The sequence below is a fragment of the Hypomesus transpacificus genome, unplaced genomic scaffold (genome assembly GCF_021917145.1).
Source record: "Hypomesus transpacificus isolate Combined female unplaced genomic scaffold, fHypTra1 scaffold_61, whole genome shotgun sequence".
NCBI classification, from domain to species: domain Eukaryota; kingdom Metazoa; phylum Chordata; class Actinopteri; order Osmeriformes; family Osmeridae; genus Hypomesus; species Hypomesus transpacificus.
The window spans coordinates 121,409-139,393 of record NW_025814034.1 but is presented as its reverse complement, the minus strand read 5'-3'; the positions used below and the strand labels follow the sequence as shown (position 1 = coordinate 139,393).

Here is a 17,985-nt window from a genome sequence, read left to right as displayed (position 1 = left end):
ACAGGTTATAGACCACGCCCGACACAGGCTACTGCAGTTCATCTTTTCGTTCGTGCCGTTTACATTTTCCTGCAGTTTACTTTTCCTCTCACTTTTCGGCCTCCCATCGCGTCATCACCGTGGGGGTCAAATAGGCGGAGTTCAGCATTGTATTGGCAGACCTAACTGTTTGGGAGACCACGTGTCGTGCACACCAACGCTAACAACGTGAAAGTGGTTACCACAGAGCTTTACCTGATAGTTCCGAATGTAAGGCGGTAAGGTTGCTTTTACTTTAGTTCACAGCTCCGTTTAGCCTTGCCCACATTCGGGGTCCCGGTCGCACAATGGCAGAATCAGCCATAAAATCTAACGGTACCAACGGAGTGAACCTTAACGTTGACGATAAGTCAGATTCAGATGCATGCTGCAGTGGTTGTCGAAAATACACTAAAAGTTGTACTATAACGCAAAAATACAGAATTGAAATAGTCCAACTTTTACAACTTGCTGGACCTGTGGTACGTAGCCTATCTTATTTATTTGTGAACTATTTACTTTTTAAATGTAAATTGCACTTATTTGTGCGTAACATATGTATTTTTTGGTGACCAGTAAATGAATAATTAAGGCTGCTCTTTAACATGTGTTTTGGCTTTAATTCACCATTCACATTGTCCTTTCTTCTTGTAGTTTATTTCGCAGTTGATGATCTTTCTTATAAGTTTCGTCAGCACGGTGTTTTGTGGGCATATGGGCAAAACGGAGCTGGCTGGAGTTGCATTAGCAATAGCGGTGAGCTGTCATTAATACCCTCGGTTTACCTGTTGGTCAATCAATCCTGTGTCAACCGACGTTAAATGAGTCGGTAGAGGGGATTCTTTCATTGTGACTTATTTATCACTTGATGTCTTGTGGTCCCACACTAAAACGTTAAAGGTCATATCAACCGCGGTACTGTAGCCTAGATACCAATCGGAATTGTTCTGTCCACTTGCAGGCAATTCCCCCCCACATTCCCTAAAGCCATTTGTTTTGCTTCTCCAGGTGATCAATGTCACAGGCATCTCTATTGGTTCTGGCCTGGCTTCAGCTTGTGACACACTCATATCTCAGGTCAGTGATTCCCCAGGGGGCTGTTAGGGGACTAAGGGGCTCAAAGGAATGTTTTATTAACTGCTAATTACCTCCTTAGGGGAACTTGTTCGCAACAATGTAATAGTAAAAAATGCTAATATACAAACACAAACTAGACCCCACAACTATGAAACATGCTGAGCTAATATGTAGTGTGTGTACCTGACTAAAAGTGTGTGTGTATGTGGTTCTCCAGACGTTTGGGGGTGGTAACCTAAAGCGTGTGGGAGTGATTCTTCAGAGGGGGGTTCTGATCCTGCTGCTGGCCTGCTTCCCCTGCTGGGCTCTGCTCATCAACACTGAACCAATCCTGCTGGCTGTCCGACAGAGCCCAGAGGTGGCCAGGTAACACACACAATCACACACACTATCATATCTCTCTCTCTGATCACACAATCACAGAACCTTCATTGTGTGTGTATGTTGTATGTCTTTGTGTGTGTGTGTTGTCCGTCTTTGTGCCCTCAGGCTCTCCCAACTTTACGTGACAATCTTCATGCCCGCTCTTCCAGTGAGTTCTCTGTAGATATAACATTGTTCTCTGCAGTGTACTGAATGTAACAGATGAACAGAGAATTTGGAAATGTTTTTGTTGTTTTAATCCATCCGCTCAAGCTGTCATTATATCTATGCTGCAGGCTGCCTTCATGTACCAGCTACAAGGCAGGTACCTACAGAATCAGGTACAGTCTCCTAAGCCTTTTTGGGGGGATATTTTAAAGCGGTGATCGTTGAACAATGTCTGTTGGTAGGGGTGGGGTCCTTTTAAGACAGTGTTGTTCTTGGACCTTGCAGGGTATCATCTGGCCACAGGTCATAACTGGAGCGGCGGGCAACATTCTCAACGCTCTCATCAATTACGTCTTCCTGTTCCAGCTGGACCTGGGCGTGGCGTGAGTTAGTGCACGATCGTCATCGTTAGATCACCGTGGCAAGAGTCACACACAAAACTGTTATTGTAGTACAGCCCCTAGAACTTTGTTCCTGCCTTAACATTTTTCCCGCCTGAACATTTTTCATGTTGCAAGTCTTGCTCCAACTCTAATCGAACGCACCTGATTCTAATACTGTGCTGGCTAAATTATATTAGTTCAAAGTCAAGCTTGGAGTGAAAACTGTCAGGCTATAGCGTAATAGCTTAACAGGAACATAGTTAGACAGCCTTGATACAGTTTATCCAGATGGCCCACTCTGTAGTGCCAGGTCAGTGTCAAGTCCCATCCTTGAAGAAATGGTCTCATCCACCTTACATGGTTACAAAAACATTGTAGATACAATTAATCCATAAACATTGTAATTGGAGAAGGGAAATCTCTACACATTTCAAGTCTTATTTAATGTTGTGATTGAGAAATGTGTATCATCTAGGCCCGTGTTTCTCAACTGGTGGGTCCCGACCCAAAAGTGGGTCGCGAGCTTGGTGTGGAGAGGGTCGCGGACGTGTGCTTGTCAAAAATTATAACTTTTATTTTTAGAAGTTACCAAACTTCCGATGGTAGGTCACGTTTTCATTTTGAAAGGTGGCTAGGTTTAGCCTGGTCCTAACCAGAACCTCGTACATTTCATTTGTACAGAGGGTCTGGGATCTCTCCATTGACAAACATTAACTTCCTTGAAGGCGGGTCCTCTGTTGAAGTTTAAAACTATTGGATCTGCCCAGAGCCACTCTGATTTGCCATAACCAATCGCAAGCATTCTCCTAAGCCAACTCCTTCACCACTACTGTAACAGAGCTAGCTGCCGTAGCTGGAAAATCAAACTTTCCCCGAACCCTGTGGGGAGGAGGGCCACAACATCATGGCCGCCAACAAAACTCAGCAAGGAATGTTCTTGCTCCGACTTTAACCTATGGATATTCGGCAGCGTTGCCACAAACGCAGAATAGCTTCGCTCACATCTTTCTCCGCCGCCATTACTGAACTACTCAAACTAGTGCACGACATTAACGTCATCGATCTCAGCCACTCCCTCCGTCCGCTGATTGGACTTACAAAAAAATTGTTTCTGAAAACCGACTTCAAAGTCAAACTCCCAGACCTAATACAGAAGCAAAATCCAAATTGAGCGGAAGTACGTAGGAGGGCAGAGCCAGGCTAGGGAAGGTTCACACCGTGCCGCTCATAGTGTGATAGACATTGTGGATTACTGCACAAATTGTTTTGTGAAATAAATGAAAATGGTTTGGAAATAAAATTATTTTGGGGTTATAACTTAATGACCAAGGACAAATATGCGTCCTGAGGTTAGACCAGTGGACAACCAATGATCTAGACTATACTCTACGATATGTTCTATTGCCTGTAGTAAGCTAAACTCAAAGGCGGTCATTTTTCACACTAAACATGAGCATTAACTGTCTCTCTGCTCCATTGCCTCCTGACTACAGTGGATCTGCAGCTGCAAACTCCATCTCCCAGTACTCCCTAGCAGTGCTCCTCTTTGTATACATCGTCTGTAAAGGGCTGCACAAGGCCACCTGGGATGGTGAGTTCTTTCTTAGGGATGGGGAGGCGTTTGAGAAGGATATGAGATTAATAGTTTTTCTTCATTCTAAAATGGCTGTTTACTATTCTATTTCTCTAAACAGTTATGGGTCCTTGCTAGTTTCTGACATTGTAGCATGTACCACACATCTGAATGACCATGAGAATGTTTCAAATTCTTTTTAGATTTATTAACAAGTCAGGAGGAGCTGGAGAAGTCATTTAAGTGAATATCCCTTTAAGTGAAGACGACCACCAGGTCTATTTTGAGATTTTTTGTCTGAACACAGTTTGCACTCTGCCCTAGTCCCTCCTGTCCTGTCTTTAGGTTACTGTTAAGGTTAAGTTACGGTTTGCGTTGTACTACACAGTACTGGTCAGAACATTCCTGGGGTCAAGTTACCCCAAGTTACCCACTGTTCTAGTGAGTAATATTTGACTGACGATGTTCTACTGGATCATCGTGTAACACAGGTTTTGAGGAGAGCGTACCAAGGAGGAAATGACACAGCAGTTATTTTTCTCCTCAATTCACACACTCAAGTGTACCACAATGTTGGGAGCTCATGTTTAGAACTCTAGACTATACCAATTCATGTTGAATCAAGCACAATTGGGATTTTAGCCTGGGCAAAACAGGACCGGAATGTCAATAACGACCCTTGTTACCATGTCATCGTATTGTTACCACATAACACGTGTTGTGTTTCTGCGCACTAGGCTGGTCACGTGACTGTCTGCAGGAGTGGGATGCCTTCATCATGCTGGCCATCCCCAGTATGCTCATGCTTTGTCTGGAGTGGTGGACCTATGAGATCGGAGGCTTCCTAGCAGGTCAGGTTTTCCTCTTACGCCAATCACATCCATCCATGACTATCCACTGAAGTCCCTACAGGAAGCACACCTGGAAATGAACGAGTTGAAATGCTGAATTCTTCTTCGTTTTCCTCAGGGCTGATCAGCGAGGTTGAGCTCGGGGCGCAGTCGGTCGTGTACGAACTGGCCACCATCGCGTACATGGTAAGACCCTTCAGATAGGCACACCATCTCGCCAGCAGTGGATCACATTCGCAAATCACGACTGACCTCAACAGTGTGTTTCGTCTTGCGTCTAATGACCTTTTAGTAACGATCTTGCCTACCCTGCGTCCCTTAGTTCCCCCTGGGCTTCTCCGTGGCTGCCAGTGTGAGAGTGGGCAATGCTCTAGGAGCCGGGGACATGGAGCAGGCTAAGCTGTCCGGCAAGGTGTCCATCATCTGTGCATGTACGAAACCCCCCCCCAGCCTCACCACCCCCAAACTTAAACTCCCACCCTGGATGCTGACTAGTAGCTGTCCTGCTCCTCCCCCTATTTCCCCAAATTCCTAAGATGGACACCCTATATGTTCTGTGAATTTGGCTGAGGAGACAAGTCTGAAAAAGTTGAAAGCACTTGGTGCATGGTGCCCATAGAACGTACACAGTCGTAGAGCTGGTTAAGATGTACATTTGACACTTTATTCATTCAGCTCATGCTTTTATCCAAAACGACAAACAGTTAGTTAGTATACTAAGTACAGCAAATATTCTTGGAAGAGTGGTGCACAGTTCTAATGGTATTTTGCAGTATTGGTTAGTGCCAAGGAGCAGTCTGTAATTTTGTCTGACACATGCAACAATAGCGATCAACTGTAATATACCGTTATTCTGATGATAGGATAGTGCAACAAAGCAATATAAGATATCAAGTGCAACATTGTTTGTAGGTGCAGTCTGTTAACAAGACAATACTACAACAGAATCAGAAATACAACATCGAAACATTGAAAAAGGTCAGTCAAGGTCAAATACAACTAGTAACAAGAAATATACAGTTAAGTGTATTTTAAGGTGCCTTTGAGTCGAGTGATAAGTTGTTAGCCCAGGTGGAGTTTGAAGAGGTTCAACCTCAACTCTGCCAAGCCACCGTATACCGGTAATAATGTTAATGTGGAAATATTTTTCTTTGAAATGTGCCATCTTCCTAACTATACCTGAATGACTGAAATTGTTTTTTCTACCCTATCAAGTTATCGTTTCCCTCTTTGTGGGCGGCATCCTTGGAGGGATGAAAGATGTGATTGCATATGTCTTCACCACAGACCTGTGAGTATAGTTTCAGCAGCTGGATCATCACTGAGGGAAATAACTCATGAACTTGCTAGCTCTTGGACATTGAGTCCTGCTCACAGACGTAATAGACATGACTCCATCATGTATTAACCAGCCTGGATGTCTTCAGACACTGGACAATGACCTCTGTGACCAGTGGGGTGTACCCACACACATACACACACACACACACCTGTAGTCCATCCTCTTGCCCAGGAGAGTACATTTACAATTCAAACTGGTTCATTGACTAACATTTTGTCCACCCCCAAAGGCCCCAACCTTACCAAAAATCTGGGTGCTGGTGTTTCTAATTGAATGGGAGGTGGTATTTAACTCTGTATTACTCGAGACAGCTATCAACTCTGCAGAAAACCTCCTTCCATATGCCTGCACCTCATCCATTAATTTTATATAACGGGACAAGTTATCCCTTCTCAGCATGATTAATACAAGGTGTGAGATGTGAACTGGAAATGCATGAGTCTCACGGTGAATGCGTGAGACTTGAGAGCCCTATGTCTAACGTGTGATATGATTTAGGGCATCATTCTTGTATATGTAGGCCCTATAGCTAATCAACAAGTACTGACACTCGCTGCGGGAAGGATAAAGGCATATTTGTCAGTCCACTTCACTATTTTCTGTATCAACTCCACAGCTTCTCTCGCTTCAGCTTTTGATTCTTCAACGTAATCTTTCGCTTTCATTGTCTGAGTTTCGTGAAGTGATTAAAATAACGCACATGATTGGACAACACATCGTAGTATGGACCGCTCCCTGGGATGCTGAGCCAGCGCAGAATGTGTTCATTTTAAATAACGTTTGCTTCATCAGTATTTAATTAAACAACTATTTAAAATGTGTTGAGGTCCAGACAGAACCTTGTGCACCCCTGCTCTAGTCCAACACACTTTCCTGTTAACAATGACCAATAATTACTTGATTTTGCTCTTTCCCTACTACTCCGGCTGTCACTGTAACCAAAATGTGTTTTAAATGGACTAGCCTGGATGGATCAGTCTCCTCCACCAACCACCATGTATGGAACTTGATCAATATGCTGTCCTTAGATGTAAGATTCCGCCCATCGTATGAACCTATTATGTTGTCTATGTACTCTTTCTTTTCGTTTTCTTCCAGAGAAATTGTTAACAGGGTTGCCGACGTCATGTTGCTGTACGCCTTCTTTCATCTCGGTGATGCCTTAGCGGTGAGAAATGTGTGTGCATCGTGCATGTGTTTTTTTTTTTTTTTTTTTACTGGTGTTAATCAGTGTTCCTGTGTCTGTAGGGTGTCACAGGCGGTATTGTGAGGGGAGCAGGGAAGCAGAGTATTGGGGCCTTGTGCAACTTGGTGGGCTACTACTTCATAGGCCTTCCCATTGGGGTGGCCCTGATGTTTGCCAACAAAATGGGAATTGTAGGTGAGCAAAACACCTCAGAGAGTTGTTAGGTGACTGGTGTTTTGGGCGGAAGAGTTTTTTTTTTTTCTTGACCTTGTCTCTCTTTCTGCCACTTGTAGGCTTGTGGTCGGGCTTGTTTGTTTGTGTGATCATGCAGAGCACGTTCTTCCTTATACTCATATGGAAACTCGACTGGAAGAAGGCCACTAATGAGGTAGGCCCCACGGCTAATTGTCTATCTGATAACATCAGCTTAGCTAAAAAAAATAAAACAAACTACATGATTCAAGACCTAGGGCCCTAAAGTGTTGGACAACAAACTGTATGTTAAACTATCACTTGAAGCATACAAATGTTGACAATGTTAACTGTGGAGAAACCAACTAAGTTCAATGTTTGCTTAGCAATCAGCTCCCACTAGAAGGTTTATTAACTGTCCTTTTGTGTGTGTCTGTGTCTAGGCTTTGGTGAGGGCAGGAGTTGACGTGTCCGAGAAGAAAGAGGATTCATTTGCTATGGAAAAGAAAGGTGAAATTCATGTGTTCCAAAGTTCCAGCATTAGAGTTCTGGCAATGCTAGTCGTTTAGAACTATTTGTACAGTAGAAGTATCTCCTGAATGATTGTTACAGACGAGAACCCATTTCAACGTCATTAAGTAACCACAAGCGCCTTAATTGTTTTTTCCCTCACCAGACAAAGTTCATACCTCAAACCCCACAAACCTGGAAATGATTGTTTTTAGAATATCTGTGCTGTCAAACTGCGCTGTCATTTGTTAATTGCAAACCTCTCCTTTTTCACAACCCCCCCCCCCCAACCCTCCCCTTTCCAGGCTCATCCAGTTCTCTCCACCCCGGCCCAGGCGACCCGGCCTCAGTTGAGGAGAACGCGGAGGGCTCGGTCTCCGAGCGGGGGGAGAAGGTCGTCACCACCGTGGGGGTGGTGCTGTCGGTCAGGCAGCTGGTGCTACGGCGCGGCCTGGCCGTGTTTCTCATGCTCCTCATCCTCGCCGCTGGGGTCACCGTCAGCGAGGTGCTCACCAGGCTTCTCGGCTGACCCCTGAGGCTGACCCCTGAGGCCCCATCGCTAACCCCCACCCACCGATTCAAAACCACCCCACCCCTGATTCTCCGGTATCTGGCTCTGCCCAAACTCGTTCTGCGAAACTGAGCGGGCAGCCGTAGACTGGCTGTACACCACAAGGTCCGCCAACTAAGATCGTCAGCCTTATCATTATTATCGTCATAGTCATCACAAAAGAATAGTCATAAGATAGGTCCATATTGCTGGACACCACCCTGTGCGGCTTAATAGTCTTTATTGTATTTATTTTTAATTAGATGATTATCTCTATACACTGATGTACTGTAGTTCAAACCAAAGATCTCAATGCACTTTGGCTATGTATAATCATACATTATCTTTTATCTTCTGTAATTATCTACACACACTTGTGAACTGGAGCTCAAACTAAAGATGTCAAGTGCAGTTCTGACATGTATAATTGTACACACTTTGGATACTGATCACTCATCGTTATCAGTGAGATAAGATGCTAACACTGTAACTGTAAAACTTTTGGGGATTTGGGCTGTATTCCAGGCCCTCTTGTCAGATCTGCCATCTCAGCACTGCCAAAATGAATAATAATAATGATATTATGGTAATTATTTACAATAAGAATCATATTTTAAATGAATCACCACAAATGCTGGCATTGCCGAGTCATTTTAACCTGATGAGCCACCATTTTAGCCTGATGAGATGTCACAGCTAAGAAGGTGTCATAGCTTTTTTCTTATTGCGGTGAAGTAAAATTACTGAGAAGGGAAATATCCTTCCACTGAATTTGTCTGGCTGTGGACCAGTGCAAACAATGAAGCACTCTGTTATCCCTGGTTTCCTACACACTAAAGCCACTTTAGAGTGGGACGAATGTGAAACACATGTAGACGTGGAGCTGGTTCTCTGATGTGAGAAATGTATTCATTTAATAAACACAATTGTTGAATTCAGTACCTATGCGCACATGTGGCAGTGGCAACATCATCCTCACCAAGGCCTGGATTAAAATGTGAACACAAGCATTTATGTTAAATATGACCAGTGTTCCTTCTACGTAGACTGTCTCTGTTGAACTTGGTGGTCTTACTTTATAAACCTTGCCTACTGAGCATGCAAACAAACACTTAGGTCAAAATGAATATATTAAAAATGATTTATTGATTCATACTGTACCATCGGACTTCATAATCTAGGTCAGTTTAGGTAAATCAATTTTTTCACATTTGAGGGTGGACTAAGCCAGCCCCTCGCCTTTTTGTGAGTACACCTAAAAGTAGTGCTATACCTACAGCTGTGCACTCAGTATTACAAAGTACAAATTCACATTTGACATGTCGAGCTTGTAAAATGCAAAACAAATTCTTGGATGAGAATATTTACAGTTCATTAGATCAATGTTTTGTTTCAAGCTAAATTTAGTTTGTAATAAAGAATCATGATGGAGGAGAAAGAAACAAGAATGTTCGGAGGAGTGAACCAGACTGATACTGTACTCCCCCTCCCGCCCCAAGACAGCAGCAGGGAAAATGTAATGCAACAGTGAGTAACCAATCACAAATGAGTAATATGGGAGTTTAAATAAGAAGGCAACTCTACAGTCTTCCAAAGTCTGTCGTTCCTCCACTTGTTCCTCCACCAGTCTTGTCTCCACCTACCCCTCCCCCCACTCCCCAGTTGCAGTGCGGCACCTCAGAGGGTTAGGTGGGGCAAGGTCAGGTCGAGCCAGGGGCCTGGTGTCGGGGTGGAGGAGTAGTTGGCCCAGTCCAGTAAGGTCAGGTTACTCCTGCTCTGCATGGAAGGCTCGGGAGGAGGGCAAGCCAGGTGGACAGCGACCCCTGTGGCCAGGATAACTAGCAACAGCAGCAGGGTGAGGCCTCTCCGCAGTACCAGCTGAGACATGGACAGCTCCGTTTCAGTACGGCTTTCGGGGGCCTTGCCCCCTCCCTCGGCCTCGCCAGCGCACACCCCTGGCCCTTTGCTGATGCCACCGGCCCTCAGCTCCTGCCTCTCCCCTATGCCCTGTTCCTGGGTGCTGACTGGGGTGTGCCCAGCTGGTTTGAGAGCCTCATTATCTGACTGGATCTGCAAGGAGAGACACCAACAACAATCAAGCAAGAAATGGCCTTCAGTGTGGTATGAACACCACCACAGTTTTGTCCACTATAAAAAATAAACACGTAATTGTAAAATACACAAACACATTCTCACACAACTCTCGATGTACACATTTACCTTGTCAGAGTTAAGAGTGGACCGTGGATATTCGGACCCCTCTGGAATCAATGTGTCAATCACAGGATGTCCAATAGGAGCCTTTGACGGCACAATTGTGACAGGCCTACCCTTTCCAGCTCGCTCTTGGGCCTGCAGAGACATCATGTGACTCATGATTACATCAGGGCTGTCTTAAGTACCACAGCCCCCGCTCTACCCCACCCAACGCACAATGACTTTGTTGGAGTTCAGATCAGTCATGCGTTTTACCCAAAGTGTACTGTCTTGTTCTGGAGTTGTGTCACGATTAATAGTTGATTTCTGCACGGTTAAACATTCTTGTATGACTAGGTGAGAGTGTGACAGGGTTGCGTGCACCTGGCAGTGAGCATCTTCATTTTGCACTCTGTACTGTACCTCCTCTGTGGCTTTTTGCCAGTTGAGTTTGAAGATGAGGATGATGAAAAACGTCATCTGGATCACGATGCAGACGGACAGTCCTGCCCAAAACCCTGAGAGGGGGAAAGAAACATGGAGACAGAGAGGGAGAGGGAGAGTGAGAAATATCCACTCCATTCTACTCAAACCCAAGAAAGAGAGACCGGGGAGAGAGAAGAGAGAAGATGGAGGGTTGGCACAGGGGATCCTCACCGATAATCCTGAGCTTGGCAGCAAACATCAGGGCGATCCCCACAGGTAGGCCTATACAGTAGTATGTCACCAGGTTGGTTAAGGCAGCTATCTTCTGTTTCCCAGCCCCCACCAGGATCCCTGTGCACACACACTGACATACACACCAAGTAAGACGCCGAGTTGCTTTTTTAGTCTCAGATACAGACTATCCTGCCTGTCAAAACAAGGTCCCAGCTCAAATGTTTCCTCTCAAGGCAGCTCACCACGATAGCATCAAAGAACTGTGTGAACGCGTATACGGTGAGGTTTTTGGACACTAACTCCACAATGTTCCTGCAGAGCACACGGCAAGAAGACAACAAATTAAGAGGTGTTTTTTTTGTTAGCTACGGGATTCAGAACTACACGCTGGTCTATCACAGTTATGGTATTACTCACTGATCGGAGGTAAAGATGCAGCCCAGCACTGACTTGGAGCCAAAGATCCCCACCCCCTGGAACAAGGCCAGCAAACCTGCAGTGGAAACATGCTACTATGTTAGTGTATGTGTACCTGTTTAAATGCTGCTTGAATGTGTTTGTCTCATGTGTATGTACTTGTATACGGTGTGTGTGTATGTGTTTGATGTATTGTGACAACACCGAAGAGTCAAGGTGTTGAGATGCCCCATCTGGACAGTGCATGCACGTTGGCATGTTCCCTGCCAGGCGGATGTTTCACCTGAAAATTAAAGAATATGATCCTTGGCAAATCTTATACCCAGGGTAAGGGGTGTCCTCTATCCCCAGCTTGCACCTCTAGATGTCTGGGACATGGGTACCGGTACAATCCATCTGGTGTTGAAAAAGCCATCTTTGGCCCTGGGTATGAGGGACACCTGCCTGTACCCGTTTGACAGATTTGAAGTGTGCTCCAATGAGCAGTGGTTCCGATGCAGTACCAGGCCTGAATGAATTGAGAAGCGACCCTGGGGGGATGGATACCTTGATTTGCCTGGTTGGGTATGTCTTTGTGTCCCTATGGATGCAGGATACTGTAATGCTGGGGCGTCTGTCTCCCAAAGCCAGTTCAGGGAGGACAAAGGTGATGACGCACCCAGAATCCATGAGGGCATTGGTGCCATGGCGACCCACTTGGATGACCAGATTAAGGTTGGAAGGAGCTTTATGAGCCCAAAAAGTGGTGAGCAGGTGTCCTGAAGGTCAACCTTCCACTTTCCTGGCGGGGAGCATATGGACGTCCGGGACGGGGGAGGGGGGGGGGTCACCGTCTGGCAGGAGAACCCTTTTGTCCGCAATTGCCCAAATCCTCAGGTGGCTTGGGGGTTTGGGGTCGACAGAGGAGATGCGGCAGTGACGCAGCCCTGGAAGCCTGGAATCTTTGTGTTCCTCCTGACGACATCAGCTGGGTACAGGTTTAGCCATCATCTCTTTAATCACTCTTCTCATGAATCCTGATTAGCCCGTCAACAGAGGTGGTGTGATTCTGGGTAGCCTGGCACTTGGAGGAGGCTAAATGGATGCTTCAGTCCTAAACAATGTAGTCGAGGGCCGTTGGTCCCTCTTCCGACATCTGCCAGCTCCAAGTTAGGCAGACAAGCTGAGTGATTTGACTGCGGACTGGTCCGCGAGAGTCGAACTCCCAGGCATGTAACCGTTGCCCTTGAACTGGCAGGCTGTGTCCATACTGGGTGAGGATGGCGGTTTTTGTGGCTGCCTCAGCTGTTCCTTGCAGGCTTGCTGTGCTCCCCCAGTCAGGAAGGCTGCAAGGACATGGCCTTGCTCGGGGTTTGTCTTCGTCAGATGCATTGCGGACACAGTTCTCAGGTCAGGTCAGGAAAGTTGGGTTGTCAGCCGTGTGATCGCCACCACTCCCTGGGCCTGTTGGGCCTGAGCCGGGAGCAACACCATTTGCGTGTCAGGTAGTGGTTTCATAGTGCCCACATTCTTCACTAATTGTGACTACCACAGATAGCCTTGGGGCTGAAGTCTTCCTTTGAAGCTTCTCTTTGGTGAGCCATGCTGAAAGTGGAATAGTTGCTTGTTTATGTTTGTAGAGCATAAAGCAGAATGGGTTACGTTAATGATTACATGTACTCTCACCAACTTGTTGATTCACATCGTTCGCCTCTTTGAGCCTTGTTGGCTTGGTTTTTGTAGATCACTGTGCATATTATCTGACCAGCTCCAGCTGTGCTGCTCTTGCGAGAAAGCAAGTAAATGGAGCATCTGAATACATCGTCCATGATCTGGCCGTGAGGCGGCATGAGTTGCTTTCCATAGTCCTACACGTTCTTCATGTGCTTAAGACTCTCCGGGGATGTCACAGTATGTGTACTTGTTTGCATGGGGGTGTATGTGTGTGTATCATGTGTCTACTTGTATGTAGTATGTGTGTAGCGTGTTCATATGCATTGGCATGTGTTAGCATCTGACCTGCCAGAGCCAATGCCACCTTGCATGTGATGATGGCGCTGGACGTGTCCCCCGCACCCAGGGCGTTTCCCACTCGCACGCAGGTGGCGGCGTGGACGTCCATGATCTGGCCGTGAGGCGGCATGAGTTGCTTTCCATAGTCCTACACGTTCTTCATGTGCTTAAGACTCTCCAGGGATGTCACAGTATGTGTACTTGTTTGCATGGGGGTGTATGTGTGTGTATCATGTGTCTACTTGTATGTAGTATGTGTGTAGCGTGTTCATATGCATTGGCATGTGTTAGCATCTGACCTGCCAGAGCCAATGCCACCTTGCATGTGATGATGGCGCTGGACGTGTCCCCCGCACCCAGGGCGTTTCCCACTCGCACGCAGGTGGCGGCGTGGACGCCCAGAGGGAACTGTTGGGAACAAAATACCTCTGTTAGCGCTGAGCCACAGCAGGTACTGTGTGGGAGAAAAGGGGGGTGGGCAGCAAGATAGGGAAAAATAGAGGCAGGTCATTATCTCACCATGTAGGTGAGATCTGTCAGCTCCATGAAGACGTGCTGGGCAGCGAGATCCATCTCCCCTAATAACCCTGCAGAGGGAAACAGGAGATGGGGACGGGGGGCGGGAGGAGCGAGGTGGAAGGTGATGGAAACAAAGAGCAGGAAAGAAAAGGCAGGCGTGGTGAAGGTTCATTGTGTCAAGGTGTATGGTGAAAAATAAACAAGTCATTGCTTGCAGACACACACATAAACACACACACAAACACACACAGATACTGACCGGCAAGGAAACTTCCAATCTCCCAGACCCACCATTCAAAGCAGACCATAAGTGTGCTGGGAACAGCCAGCTGCATGTAGGAGCCCCATTCCTGCAGACAGTCAGTGGACCAGCCTATGGGGACACCCAGAGTTAAACACAACCACAGGTAAAAAGTGGCATCCTCTGATTTAAAAGCATCACCATACTCACAACTCATCTGTAGAGGGAGACAAAGTTCTATTTCACCAGTATACTGTATGGGTAGATTGAAAGGGTGTTTGGTTGGAATGGCGGGTGTGGGTGTCCGTGTGTGTGCGTCTCACCTCCCCATGTGTTCCTGTGCAGCCCTCTCCAGCAGATATAGGCATACAGTAGAAGGCAGATGTAGATCCGAGACAAGCTATTGGCTATGGCTGAGCCCCTACAAAAAAGTTAAGTGTGAGTACACTGTAACAATGTCATATTCCCAGGTTCTCTCTTATTTTATGTAATAGTATCATTCTACATTTGTGAATTGTAAATACATGTTTTTTTCCCCGTTAAACTATTCATTGTCAATATTCCCAGTACTATGGTACTACAGAAAGAGGACTATGGTACTATAGATACACTACATTACAGTTACAGTAAGACGGTTCTACGGTTACAGTAAGATGGTACTACTATAATGGTATTGCAATTACAGTACTATGTTACTACAGTTTCAGTATTGTGGTATGACAGTTGCAGTATGGACAGATAAAATAGGAGCAGGAGAGCACACCTACAGGACTCCCATCTCCAGGTTGAATATCAAGACGTAGTTGACGCCCACGTTGATGACGTTGGCTATGGCCGCTGTGTACATCTGGGGCAAGATGATCCCCTGGAACACAACCAGACACACAGCAAACATCAGGCACCTTCTCAGAGCCACCGAGAACCACCCATCCGTTTCACGTGACAGAACATGCCACACACAGGCAGGTTATGTGCGAATAGATACCTGGCTCTGGAGGTAGGATGACTGGAGCTGGTGCAGGAACATAGCCTGGGACACAGAGAGACAGTGGAGGGGGTTTGTGAGCACTTTAGTCTGGACTGGAGGGCAAGGCAGGATTCACTGACTGTGAACCCTAAGGTGTCCTCTATACAGAAAGAAATAACAGTCAGACTCTTGGGGGACTCCCTCGTCTGCATGTTTTAGATGTTTCCCTCTTCCGACACAACTGATTCAAATGAATGGGTCATTATCAGGCTTCAGCTGAGCTTGATTCATTTGATTCATTTGAATCAAGTGTGTTGAAGAAGGGAAATATCGAAAACATGCAGGGAAGGCGGGCCTCCCAGGACCAGAGTTGTGAAACACTGCTGTAGACAGAATTCAGACTATATTCAGATATAACATGCAGGCGCAATTGTCAAGATCCAGACTGAATATTTTAATTTCAGGCAGAACATTCACAAGTCAGACAGAATACTGATACTACGGACAAAACCCATACATAACTGTAACTCTAACAGATCCCAAATCTCAGGCAGAGAACACAGAAGCTTCAGAGAAAATGAGAGAACACAGACACCCAAGAGAACAGTCAGAGTGAAAAGTCAGACAGTCTGGAACTCAAACAAAGCCATTTAGATGAGCAGTACACTTGAGGACACCATTTGGAGGAGTCTTTACTCACCGGAATGGCAGGTAGGAACACCGACACATAGAGATGGGCTACCCTAAGACAAGGAGACATGCGGGGAAACACCTGTAGCCTTGTTTTTTTTTTTTTTTTTTTCAAGTGTGTGCACAGGTGTAAGTGTGTGTTTGCTTCGTTGATGGGGGGGTTGGCGCGGTGGGTGGTCTGTCCGTTTTTGTGTCAATGTTTTTATTGTAGTTGTTGTTACTGCTGTTGCCGTTATTGTTATTACTGTTGTCATTGTTGCAGTTGTTTTTGCTTTTGTTGTTGGAGCTGTAGTGACCCTACCTGGCCACCTCCTCCTCCTGTTTCAGGAGCAGTAGGAGGTTGTTCGTGTTGATGAGCAGAGCCCAGCATGGCAGACAGAAGAGCAGCAGGATCAGAACCCCCCTCTGGAGGATCACCCCCACGCGCTTCAGGTTCTTGCTGCCGAAGGTCTAACAACACACACACACATAAGCTACTGACTACAACGACAACACACACCACGTGTACAATTGAAATACTTGCACGGACGCACACACGTGCGTGACCACACACCTGAGAGAACAACGTGTCAAAAGCCACGGAAAGGCCATAACCTGTCGCTGTCGTGGTAACACTGATGATCTGAAAGAAGACAAACCCAAAACAGCCCCAAATTGTCAGTTCAAGTCAACAGTAAAGAACAATGGACCTGGATTGATAATCTCCATTCAGAGCGGGAGCATCACTGCACATAATTGAGAAGGGTACGCACCGTGGAGGCCAGAGCATAGCCGGCAAGCTCTGCGTTGCCGAGGTGACCACAGAATATGGTGATGACAAATGGCAAGAGGAGGTTTAAGATCCGAGACACCAGCTATGGGGGCAGACAGGAAGGAAGGCAGGCAGGCAGGCAGGCAGGCAGGCAGGCAGGCAGGCAGGCAGGCAGGCAGGCAGGCAGGCAGGCAGGCAGGCAGGCAGGCAGGCAGGCAGGCAGGCAGGCATATAGGTAGACAGACACAGACAGGGAGACAAACGGACAGACTCACGTCAAAACACTGGTACAAAGACAAAGGCTCAAATGACAACCCGTTTAACCAATCACAGTCTTCATCGTGAACACACAGCCTTCGGACTCACCCCCGCCACTTCTATTGTGACCAACTCGACTGGAGGAATGTAAATGATAACAGAGATACAGCTGTGAAAACTAACCACTCTATCCTGGCCCTGTCACGTTACAGTCGACTACATGTGCACACTGAGCATTCAGCATAGCATGCTTTTGCTCATAACCTTGATTGACTCTGCTTGCTTACCCTGCACAGACTCTGTCTTCCCCTTGCCCCCCCCCCCCCCCCCCCCCCCCCCCCCCCCCCCCCCCCCCCCCCCCCCCGTCCAGTGCTGTTCCCTTCTATCACTCTACATTTGGCTCTGACTCGGCTATTTCTCTCTGTCTCTTTCTCTTCTGTTGTCTCTCCGATAATCTCCCTCTCTCCTTCCTCTCCAGCTTTCCCTCACTGTCTCTCTATCTCTCCCCCCCCTTCTCTCCCCCCCCCCTTCCCCTGCTCCCCTCACCAGTGGGCCTGTGAGTCTCAGGACATGGTAGACCTCCTCTCTGTAGGCCAGGGGGATCCAGCGTCTCAAACACGAGCAGCAGAAAAGTTTGGAGCTCACGGCCGCCACCTCTCCGTCCTCTCCTTCAGCTCCGGCCGACCTGCCGACCAGCCCCACGGCAACTTGCCCAGCACCCAGCAACGGGCCCGTGGGCTCCGAAACCCCCGACTTTTCCATTCAGCAGAGAGAGAGAGAGAAAGACAGAGGGAGAGGGGACGGAAGGAGAGAGAGAGAAAGAGGGATTATGCCCTAGCATGGGACAACTAGTTCATAGAGGCAGGCTTAGGGAAAACAAGGAAAACACACCTCCTGTGAATTAATGATTAAAGAGCCTACAAACTCCCAGAGGAGGGAGTTGGCGACAGGGTGAATAAAGGAGAGGTAGAAAAGAGAAGGAGAGAGGGAGTTTGTAGGGGGACAAGCAGGCTGTGTATTTGTCACTTTAAGGCACAGAGGAGGGCTGACCAGTGCTGAGAGGCCAAGCAGTCGTCTCTCT

The 17,985-nt window shown here is 46.9% G+C and overlaps 2 protein-coding genes across 2 annotated transcripts; one reads left to right on the top strand and one right to left on the bottom strand.

The window, feature by feature from the left end:
• Positions 1-173: 173 nt before the first annotated feature.
• On the top strand, positions 174-9,154 carry LOC124465954 (multidrug and toxin extrusion protein 1-like). Its single transcript, XM_047017643.1, has 17 exons — positions 174-500; positions 673-774; positions 1,027-1,095; positions 1,313-1,461; positions 1,585-1,627; positions 1,755-1,799; positions 1,912-2,009; positions 3,503-3,600; positions 4,320-4,433; positions 4,552-4,619; positions 4,756-4,864; positions 5,649-5,724; positions 6,874-6,943; positions 7,024-7,156; positions 7,255-7,349; positions 7,597-7,663; positions 7,969-9,154. Exons 1-17 carry the CDS (start codon positions 327-329, stop codon positions 8,190-8,192), a joined length of 1,734 nt encoding a protein of 577 aa, XP_046873599.1. The 5' UTR covers positions 174-326; the 3' UTR covers positions 8,193-9,154.
• A 57-nt stretch (positions 9,155-9,211) lies between these two features.
• Positions 9,212-17,837, bottom strand: LOC124465955 (multidrug and toxin extrusion protein 1-like). Its single transcript, XM_047017644.1, has 18 exons — positions 17,451-17,837; positions 16,648-16,749; positions 16,449-16,517; positions 16,197-16,345; positions 15,906-15,948; positions 15,224-15,268; positions 15,006-15,103; positions 14,562-14,659; positions 14,257-14,370; positions 13,998-14,065; positions 13,778-13,886; positions 11,487-11,562; positions 11,312-11,381; positions 11,067-11,199; positions 10,833-10,927; positions 10,434-10,565; positions 9,896-10,283; positions 9,212-9,743 (listed from the first exon to the last, which is right to left on the bottom strand). The coding sequence occupies exons 1-18, from the start codon at positions 17,664-17,666 to the stop codon at positions 9,487-9,489; spliced, it is 2,262 nt and encodes a 753-aa protein (XP_046873600.1). The 5' UTR covers positions 17,667-17,837; the 3' UTR covers positions 9,212-9,486.
• Between the last annotated feature and the right edge of the window lie 148 nt (positions 17,838-17,985).

Excerpts from the sequence above, each read along its gene's own strand:
- LOC124465954 (XM_047017643.1), top strand. The coding sequence starts at position 327 with ATGGCAGAATCAGCCATAAAATCTAACGGTACCAACGGAGTGAACCTT. Across the intron at positions 1,462-1,584 it reads CAGAGCCCAGAGGTGGCCAG|GCTCTCCCAACTTTACGTGA; the intron begins GTAACACACACA and ends TTGTGCCCTCAG. Across the intron at positions 1,800-1,911 it reads GCAGGTACCTACAGAATCAG|GGTATCATCTGGCCACAGGT; the intron begins GTACAGTCTCCT and ends TGGACCTTGCAG.
- LOC124465955 (XM_047017644.1), bottom strand. The coding sequence starts at position 17,666 with ATGGAAAAGTCGGGGGTTTCGGAGCCCACGGGCCCGTTGCTGGGTGCT. Across the intron at positions 16,346-16,448 it reads TTGACACGTTGTTCTCTCAG|ACCTTCGGCAGCAAGAACCT; the intron begins GTGTGTGGTCAC and ends GTGTGTTGTTAG. Across the intron at positions 15,949-16,196 it reads CAGGAGGAGGAGGTGGCCAG|GGTAGCCCATCTCTATGTGT; the intron begins GTAGGGTCACTA and ends TCCTTGTCTTAG.